At 34.7% G+C, this 10,538-nt stretch overlaps 2 protein-coding genes across 2 annotated transcripts; both read right to left on the reverse strand.

The window, feature by feature from the left end:
• Positions 1 to 6,439: 6,439 nt before the first annotated feature.
• On the reverse strand, positions 6,440 to 7,461 carry LOC112519854 (cysteine-rich and transmembrane domain-containing protein WIH2-like). The gene is made up of 3 exons (XM_025128163.1): positions 7,381 to 7,461; positions 7,108 to 7,267; positions 6,440 to 6,913 (listed from the first exon to the last, which is right to left on the reverse strand). Exons 1-3 carry the CDS (start codon positions 7,412 to 7,414, stop codon positions 6,868 to 6,870), a joined length of 240 nt encoding a protein of 79 aa, XP_024983931.1. The 5' UTR covers positions 7,415 to 7,461; the 3' UTR covers positions 6,440 to 6,867.
• Positions 7,462 to 7,742: 281 nt separating this feature from the next.
• Positions 7,743 to 10,512, reverse strand: LOC112519303 (pentatricopeptide repeat-containing protein At1g02150-like). Its single transcript, XM_025127355.1, has 2 exons — positions 9,986 to 10,512; positions 7,743 to 9,243 (listed from the first exon to the last, which is right to left on the reverse strand). The coding sequence occupies exons 1-2, from the start codon at positions 10,388 to 10,390 to the stop codon at positions 8,008 to 8,010; spliced, it is 1,641 nt and encodes a 546-aa protein (XP_024983123.1). The 5' UTR covers positions 10,391 to 10,512; the 3' UTR covers positions 7,743 to 8,007.
• Positions 10,513 to 10,538: the final 26 nt, after the last annotated feature.

Raw genomic sequence — 10,538 nt, forward strand, 5'->3', positions numbered from 1 at the left:
TATGTATAGTGTATCAAGTAGAGCCCACCATGAAACACCCTCACACACCAAGGCCCAAGATATTAAATAATTCATTTAATACTCAAGAGTGGTGTTTATTCAATGGGTTAAGTTTTCCAGAGTCTTCTATGTGGGACAAGGTTTCTCACACAAAAGCCAAGTTCCACCATGAATCAAAAATAGTGTGGAACAAATATATGTTCATAAATACACTATATGCTAGCCTTAGATGAGAAATAATCACATGAAACAATACATTAAGATAAAAGTTCTCACGGTTATTACAATATATGGAGTTCTCAAATGATTAAGCCTCACACACGCACGCACATACACACACACATACACACACACATAGCAATGCGAAAGATCGTGTGAGAAAGAAAGTTATGGTGAGAAGCGTAAAAAAAATCTGAACCATTGATCACTTTTAATTTCATGCCCGCTCATGAAGTACGCTTTAGAAGAGAATTGATCTGGTGCATCTCAGTGTACCTCATTAAAGTTGGCATTCAATTAGGATTGATTCAAAGGTGGATATCACCTTTTATGCTTCTCATCATAACTTCTCTTCTTACTAAAACCCAACCATTATATATATGTGTGTTTGTGTGTGTGTGTGTGTGTATATATATATATACATATATATATATATATATGCAAGTTCAAACGAGAACAAAGACCAGATAAGATAACATGAGAACGGCCAAATCGTATATAATTTTATACTAAGCTCACATGTAAAATCACATGTGATTACAAGCTACCTTGGTCATAATCTATGTCGCTCGCACACCCTAAACTTGTTATGTAATCGCTTAACGTAAAATCACATGTGATATAACTGTTTGCATATTCTATAATTTTAACCCTCTTAAACATACAAGCTATAGGTTAGCTTAAACGAGTCAATGGTATGAAATAATACATTTGAATGGTCACACTATAAATCTTCATTGTGCATAATGATTTTAGTTTACGAAATATATGTGTGCAACCGATTAAAAAAATACTAACACTGGTTAAATAAGATATAATAAGTTCCAAACGCAACTATCTCGCATTTTTTTTATAAAGATAAGTTTTTTTAAAAATGCCCATAAAAACCAAATAAAATAAACTTAATATATCTCATCTGAAGGTGAAGTTTTAAAGATGAGATATCTGTATGGATAACTTTTCTTTACGCCAAATGATAATGTTACTGGTTATGTTGAAAAATTCCGAGTTATGAAAAGTGTGCGAGAAAAACTACAGTTTGTCCAAATGTTTTGAAGAAAAAGAAAAAAGTAACGACTTGAAAAAAGATTTGATATAAAAAAGAAGAAAGATATACACCATAATTTTACCAAAAAAGCACTTAGAGGTCCTTTTAGGGGTGTTTGGAATTGCTTATAAAAGCTGTTTTTTAATTTATTTCAGTCTGGTACCGGTGATAAGTTGTTTTCTGGTGTTTGGATATGAAAAAAAGAATGCTTGTACCGGTGCCAAACCGGTAATAAACTGTTTTTGATAAGTTAATCGTTCCTGACTTATGAAAAACTATTTATTACCAGTTTACAATTTTAACCTTGTTTATTTAGCTCCGATTTGATACCACATAAGTTAATAAACACTTTTATAAAAAAAAAACATAAGTTGTTTTAAATAAGCAATCCCAAACACCCCCTTACTAAACGCTAATTGGGTAAACGCTTACTAGATCACTTATTTTATTGGATGAACATGATATCATGGACGAACTCAATGTAGAGTGTATGGTGGCCCGTGCCAACATATTGTTCATCTGTTATAATGTAAAAAATTCTACGGTCCTGAAAAGTCACACTGTATATATATTTTGAAATTACAATAAGAAAACATGTTTTTCTTGGTAGAGTTGGTTTGCAAGGCTTTTCTTCCACCTTAGACCCGAGTTTGAATCATGTTAGTGTCGCTTTTTAGTTTCTAACATTTAATTTCAGATCTATTATGTTTCTATTTTTTTTCCAATAAAAGATTTGAACACAGGTCCTCATATTTGAAAAATAATGAACCAATCAACAGACCAATGATATTCTTATGAAAAAATATATCCATATATCTGTTTCTTATAGTCAAACGATGAGACCTTTTGAAAAAAGAATTATGGGTCCATCCCTGCATGACACAGACCGAGAATTTTACCCGGTAAACGACCCGTAAAGCTAATTAGAAGTAAACGACACCATAAAAACCAAAGCAAGTAGGAAAAAAAACAACCACCCCGAATCTATTTTATGACCAAGGTAAATTATGTGCCAAATTACTAACCCTACCCTCTATCAGTTCCCACCCCTATTCCAATGATGCTCTAAAAACGCCTCTTCTAATTAATCCCAAACAATAATCAGTTTGGCGTTTTGATTGTAGATCAAGTACAATTAATTATTCTCTTATGTACGATTATTTATTATCAAAAAAACATTGATAACAAATGGTAGGGGAATAGAATTTGTACTTTGTAATAAAGAGGGTTTGGCATGAAAATGGAAATGTAGGTTGTATTGTTGTTTTCTTATGTACCAAAAAATCTAGTGTTGAAAAGCAAGGATGCCATGTGAATTTGATGGGTGAACATCACATACAAAGCATCTTCCAACAATAACTATCTTAAATAAAGTTAAATGTACCGACAACATATTAATCATAGAGTTTTGTTGCGTTATGATTTATGCAGGGTCGGTCCAATGGTTTTGAATGTCTTGGGTGGAGAGTCAAAAAGATGTTCATACTTCAATGAACCAAGAACTCAAGAAGATACGAATTCTTAAGGGGTTTTGGAATCTAGTGAAGCTGTGCGGCTTGTCTTCATGTCGCTTATTATTGAAAAAAAAAAGTTACAATGGGAGACATTAAACCAAAACACCGAACAACAAAACAAATATAAGATTACCTGTTCGTCTAAAACGATGTCGTTATTTACTTCATGAAGCAAAATGTCCAATTAATCTATCGTAGTCAACGTTTGCTAAAACCTTGTTTTTTTCCTTTCTTTTTCTATTTTGAGCCTTGGAAGGTTGTGATCTAGGAAACGTATTTGATCAAACCAAATTGTTCAAACTTCCAATAACCAAACAGGCAAACAATCACTAAATATATGGGTGACAAAAATGACCCAACCCGTAAACCCAACTCCAACCTAACTCAGAATTAGCAGGTTGGGTTGAGATTTTCATCCTATTAAAAAAAATGGGTCAATCCGTCTTATAATACTCGTGTTCTGTTAACTCGTACAATTGGGTTAAGTGAACTCTGGGTAGATAACCAACTTGTACCTTGAACTAGTTTCGTAACAAAAGTTGAGCTTATACCTAGTAGGGTATAAAGTTGAGAATTTAGACTTGAAGAGTCAAAACCACCAAATAGTAAACTATATATATATATATATATAGAGAGAGAGAGAGAGAGAGAGAGAGAGAGAGAGAGAAAAGAAATGATATATATATAGGGTTGGGTTCACGTGAGACCAAAGGTTTTTCGTGAGACCCGTAAGATCAATTTATGTTCATTGATCAACTTTATAAGCTAATGATCTAAAGTTGCACGGTGACAATTTTGTGATTATTGAGAAATCTCGTGGCAATTTTGTGATTATGAATGTTCAGATTGTAGATCTAACCCAACGGTTGATAATTGGTCTTACGGGTCTCATAAAAAACCCTTGGTCTCACATGATTCCAAGTCTATATATATATATATATATATATATATATATGTATGTACACACAAACATACATACATATATCATGAGAGTAAATCTCATGTAATGGTCTTCTTCAAATTTTTAAGATCACCGCCTCAATTTTATACTCTAAAGTTTATACTCTCACTCTAAAAGCTACCGAATATATAATTGTTACCTCAATTCGCTTAGTAAATTGTCTTCTTCATTTTTTTAAGATCACCGCCTCAACTTTTAAGAGTGATTAAAATGATCATGACGTCCTCAATTATATATAGTCCATAAAAGTGGACTTGATAAGATACCGGTCAATTAGAGGGCATATGGATCGTTCCTAAGAACCGTTATCAGAAAATAAATTGTGGTCGTGGTTAAATCCACGGAGAGGATTGTTGTGTTGTGCTCGCACCTCTTTCCTCACTCATGCCCGAACAGACTGATCATCATTGGGAACAATGCGTCCTCATGATGCGGTTTGGTCTTCGGACCCTTGACATGCTTTCGGGGCATTTTAACTTTCTTTTGGATTATCACTTAACGTTATAAATTGTTTTTGAACTTGTTATCTCATATTCATGGTTTAGTTATTATTATTTGTTCACTGAGCATTAAGCTCAACCGAGATTTTCTTTGTCCTCGACAGGTACATGACTTATCAGAGATTTTGAGATGAACTACGGAGATGACAATGTTGAAGATAACCCATTAGGACATACCTTTGTTAAACTTTGGATGATTAATGTAGATATACTTGCATTTTGGGACTGTATTTTGATACATGTTATTATCTCCGTTTATAGTTATGTAATTATATTATGGTAAATTATTAACTGCTCTGTTTTATATAATGCGTTGATTTTTCTTAAACCAATTGTGGCATCTCCCATTTAACCACGCATGACGGGGGAATTACAAGCCTAACCCATTTAAATAAATGGGTTTGGTTGAATTTTTCGACATGTTTTCAACTTGTTTTCAACCCATTAAAAATATTATATAATTATATTTTAATCTTAATATTATAATCCAATTTTTAATTTTGTTTTGTTCTTAATTAAAAATCTTATCGTCACGAGATGAAAGTCCACACCTTCATTACTCTTAATCATCATGAAACCCTAAGAAAACCTTTTAATCCATTACTCTATTATCGCCTCCAAAGTCCAATCCTACTCTTCAAGAGGCTAGTAATATCGAGAGTGAACTTGGGGTTGGTGAAAGTGGAAGTCGAGTTATTTAGAATTTAAAAAATTTCAATTTATTTTGAACAATATATTTATTGTGGTTGTGTTTTATTCAAACATTAAACAATTTGTTTGCATTTGTGATTGCGTTGTGTTTATTCAAAAAAATTAAATAGTCTAGTCCTTTTTTATTTAAAATTTTAAAATGAAATGGGTCAACCCTGGTTCAACCCATTTATTTAACATGTTGGGTTAACAAAATTATAAACAAGTCAATTCATTGTCAACCCATGTAAGTAACAGATTGGGTTAGTCAACCAATTTAATTAAATGGGTTGGGTTGGGTTGAGTTGAAATTTTCAACCTATTTAATAAATAGGTTGAACCCAAACTCAACCCAACCTGACTCATTGCCACCCCTAACTAAATATGGAATTACACATATCAAATTCAATAATCAAGAATTCAAGATTCACCAAATATGAATTATTGAGATTACGGATTATCTAATGGCTAAAACAAATCAGATTCAAGAATAAATTCACCAAATATGCAAAATTATAAATCATCAAATATGCAAAATTCAAGAAAAGACAAGATTTAAGAGGAGAATTAGAAGGAAAACACAGGAGTGGCCGAGTCCTTTGAATCGAAGTGAATCATTGACAAATCACATCCCAAAACCATTTTGATTTTCATTCGTTTCTGAATTCTGACTTTCTGTATTGGTTTTCTGTTTTCACCACTCACCACCACGAAACCATTGATAGATTGAGTTGCGAAATCTACGAGAAATTTTTTTGTTTATAGAATTTTGATCTACGAGCATAAAGTCAAAACCCTAAAACTTGAAACTTACTCAACATAATTGATGGTGGATTCAGATAATGAATTTGGCGGAGGTCACAAAGGCGATCAATGGAGACGACTTGTGTTTGATTATTGATTTATTGGTCTATTCGGTTTCAAGATTTTGAGGTAGAGTTGTGGAGTGTCCAGCGTCGTAGGTCAGTAGACAGTAGGTATCGATCGAACGGGAAGACTGATAAAAGATAATATAGAGAACGGGCTTGGACTAATGCCTCTTGGGCTGTGGATGCCCTAGGCAAAGGCCCATATCGCCCATGCTCAGTTTATGAATGTTTAAACCTTCAGATACATATATATATTGGTATTTTTTTTATGTTGTTACTAAGGTTGGTAAAAGCCTTTAGGGCAAAGCACTGTTGGCTCCGTGGTGTTAAGCTTACCCAACATGGCAAGTGTTCAATTAATGAGAGTTACAGTTTGAAAGTCAAATTCATTTCAGATTAAGCTTTTTATGGGCAATGCCTATTAAACCAGCCATCTAACAAGCCATTGGATATCCGATTTGTCTTTTACATGATGTTTTTGGAATGTGACAGTGTGGGCCAGTTTGGGAATTGCCGTTAAAAACCCTTGCTCAAAATATTACTAGAATATGGTTTGTTACACAAGTTTTTGAGCTATCATATCTTGTGAAAATAATTCTGAAAAAACCAACCACCATATAGAATTTCCATACAAACTGCATAAAGATCTTATTCGTTTATGTACATGAGTTAACATCAAATCCAAACACACAAACATGAGTCATATGAACCAATAATCACCATATGCATATTTATATGCAAGTTTCACACCAGAAATCTCAATATATTTATAAAATACTATACAAAACTATCCTTTATACGTATTTCTAAGTATACGCAAAACACAAGTCATTTTCTAATAGGGATACTTTGGTCATTTAATACATCATCCTCCCCCCCCCCCTTTTTTTTCCCCTTAGAAGCACGTGCCTTGCACATGCATGGGCATACGTATACGAGTTTATATAGTTGTTTGAAAACATATTGGCTTCTTGGTGATATTTTTATAACAATGACTGATACAACAACCAGTATTAAAGTAATTAAGACAGATATGATACATATGGAGGCCACCATCTCCATGTACTTAGAAGCATATATCCAAGAGGCAACAGCAACACATGCCAGCACAACTGCCATCAAACAGATCTAAGTTCATACATATATACACACATATACAGACACACACACACACACACACACACACACATATATATATATATATAAAGAGAGAGAGAGAGAGAGAGAGAGAGAGATAAACAGGTATTGTATTTGTTATGGAATGAGTAGTGGTTTGTATGAAGAGGGAGAGAAAGAAAGGGAGTACCATCCCCTCCAGAACCCATCACCTCTGGACTGAGTTCCATGAGGAGGAGGGTTCTGGCCATCTTTCACCGGAGAACCAACAGCTGGTGGTGGAACTGGATGTGGAGCCACATAATCCCTATCGGTGCCACCCTCTACCTGAGCTATCGGATAATCAAGAACTGGTGCAACAAGAAACAGATCATTACTACCATTCAAACACTGAAAAAAACATCGGAACCAAGAGATCGGATGTTTGAATCTCACAGAAAACATAGATGAAGGGGGTATATACCTTGAGAAGGCTGATTTTGGCCATAATTACTCATTTTCAAAGCAAAATGAGCTTCTCAATATCAATTATTTGCTACTTGTATGATGTGCATATATAAACCATAATCATAATTCATAACAAGATTAGCTAGGTGGAGTGGTTATGATGGAGTAGTTAGCATGCAGTCAGTACAACTATATATGCATAAGGAACAATCTGAAAGTCAAAGAATATCCAAAACTGTAAGCTGGTCAACAATCTTGACTTTTGACCATATATTGTATCATATCATCGAACATTTCAATGGTGAGACCTAATGAAAGCCCAAGAACATGGTACTTCCCATAAACCATGCTTGGCTGCATTACAAGTTGTACCATAATGCAAAAAGCATAATTTTTACAAGTCGCGATACATTGAGGGTACAAGTCAAAGCTGCAGACGGATATGGATTTTGACAGCAATGTACAACTACAGCGGCAGAAAATGAGGATCGCAATACATTCTTTGTAAACTAAAGCAATTAAAACCTACTTTAGAACAAACTTACCACATTAAAATCAGAAACCTGTGTGAAATCTTGTATATATTTCCAAAAACAGGCTTCAAGCTGTCAAGAACTCAGAACTCTGGAGATATTCGGGGTCCTCAGACACCAACCTGCAGCTCGTTTAGAAGTGTATCAGCATCTTCATCATCATAATCTTCGCTTTCTTTAACTTTTGGCAGTTCATTTCCAGCATTTGAATCTCTCAGAAAAGGTAATTTTGACATTAAAGATTCATCTTCAAGAACACCCGCTTCCTTCAACATTCCAAAAAACGCCTCCTTGCTCGGTTCATCGTTTTCTTGCTCACAAATCTTGTAAAATGATATAATATTAACTGGTTTTGGTTTCCAAAAGCTTGATTCTTCATGTGAAAGTGCTTTCTCAAAGCAAGACAATGCATCAGGAATCCTCTTGTGCTTAATATGACTTTCAGCAAGGATTTCCCATGTACTAGAATTTGCCTTTCCATTTTCCAACATTTCTTTGAAAAAAGATTCGGTTTTTTCTGAATGCCCTTTTCGAACATACCAACCTAATAATCGATTCCCAATTCTGGCGTCGTAAGTTGTCTTGACTGAAAGCCACTCCTCATAAAGCATCTCCGATTCTTCAATTTCATCCATCCTGATAAAAGCCGAAATAACTGCATGATAACCCATGTTCGGTATATATGGGAAGACCGTTTTATAAGTTCCCCAAATCCTTTGAACTTCTTCCTTTCTGCCGATGCTACCATAGTGACTCAAAAGATAATGATAAGGAATGCGATAACGCCCAGTGATCTTGCTTTCAATCTTTTTAAGACAATCTTCGCCTTTTTCAAGCTCTCCAAGCTTAATATACACCGTAGCTAGAGTACTATAAGTAGTCCAGTTGGGTTTAACTGACACATCAAGTTTCATCTTTTCAAACACTTCTTCCACCTTTTCAACAGATCCTTGAGACCCACGAGAAGTTATCCAGATACTGTACGAATATAAATCTAAGTCTATGTTGTTTTGCATCATCTCTGAAATAAAGGCTTCAACTTTTTCATGATCTTTAAGGTTCATGTAGAGAGTCATCATAACATTATATGGAAGTGCATGGCTAGCATACTCTTTCTCTTTCATTTCCACTAACAAAGACTCGGCTTTTTCTTTCATTCTAGCATGCACATAGGCATTCAAGAGGGCTCCATATACACGGTTGTCGATTAGATCATCTGGTAGGTTTTTAAAGTAATCTTCGGCACCTGAAATACCTTCTACTTTGGATACTAAATCTAATTGAATTGCAGCATCACTCGGGGCCATGATAAATCTCTCTGGTTTGTTCTTCATCCACTCGTAAACCTGCAAGAAAGCACAAGAAGTTCACTCATGATAGGAAATTTTTGTTAACAATTCTAACTTTCTAAGGTAAAGTACATGTTAATTGTGGATTGCCAAATGATGGAAAATTCAAAATCAAGATGTTGATGTTCCATACTTTATTATACACCACATTTAACATCAATGGCGTCTGTTTCTTCGAATAAACTACAGTCAGTAACACATAAGAAAGCAACGATTTCGGGTGGTTCATCAGAAATGACATAGGAGAGCTACAATAAGATAATTTAAATACTAATATTCTTGCAGAAGTCTACAAAGAATACCAACTGTTGCAACACTTGCTATAGAACATTTTTAGTCCACTTGTTTTTCGAAGTTCATCAAATTGACACAGATAATTTTTCTTGTTTAACATGGAAATTCCATCATTTTAGTAGATTTTTCAGATTCTTTAACGTAGTTATCAAATTGTAACTTGAAACGCAACAAGATTGATCAATTTAACAATTAGAAACGAACTCATTTGACCCTCGAAAGTCAAATTATGGGAATTTGCCAATTTGGGAACATAGGAAGTACCAAATCCAACATTAAAATAACTAAACTATTTCAACCCATGCTTCATGGTGCTATAAATGACCAAACTAATGGTTAATTCCAGAACAATGAAACCAAAAAAAAAAACACACAATTTTTAGGAGGTAATCACAATAGAATTCAAGAAACCCATGAAGTAAATTGATAGATAAACACCGAATACCTCAAGAGCAAGCTTGAAACGACCATATTTCCTCAATTCCTTCACAAGCCTACAAAGCTCCCACTTGGTAACAGTTCTGCCTTCATTCTCCCACTGATTCAACACACTAGTAGACCCCTTTTCACGATTACCCATCATCGAAATCCTCTTGTAAATAGCTTTCCATGTCACCGGTGTTCGTGACTTCTTCTCATAGTCCACTGTACCATAGCTGTAGCCCTGTGAAAAAGATGATGATGAAGAGCTATTTCTTATGATGATGGGCTTGAATTGACCCCTTTTTAGGGGTGAATTGCGAAACCCAGATGGGAAATTGATAAAATTAGAGAGGGAAGATGAGGAGGATTGGAGAGAAATGGTTTGCGGGTGTGGTGGAGATTGGGAAATTACTGAGTGGAGTAACATTTGTTTGTCTTGATTCCCTTTCAGGGTTTATTAGGGTTTTAGAAAATGCTTCAAAATCCTGAAGCTTTTGATGAATCAGTGGGAGACGCACAAGGGTTATCCTCGCGTCGATGCATTCGTCCCTTCGACAAGAAACAATGGGGCAGGG

This window comes from Cynara cardunculus (assembly GCF_001531365.2).
Source record: "Cynara cardunculus var. scolymus isolate 2C chromosome LG 10, CcrdV1, whole genome shotgun sequence".
Taxonomy (NCBI): Eukaryota; Viridiplantae; Streptophyta; class Magnoliopsida; order Asterales; family Asteraceae; genus Cynara; species Cynara cardunculus.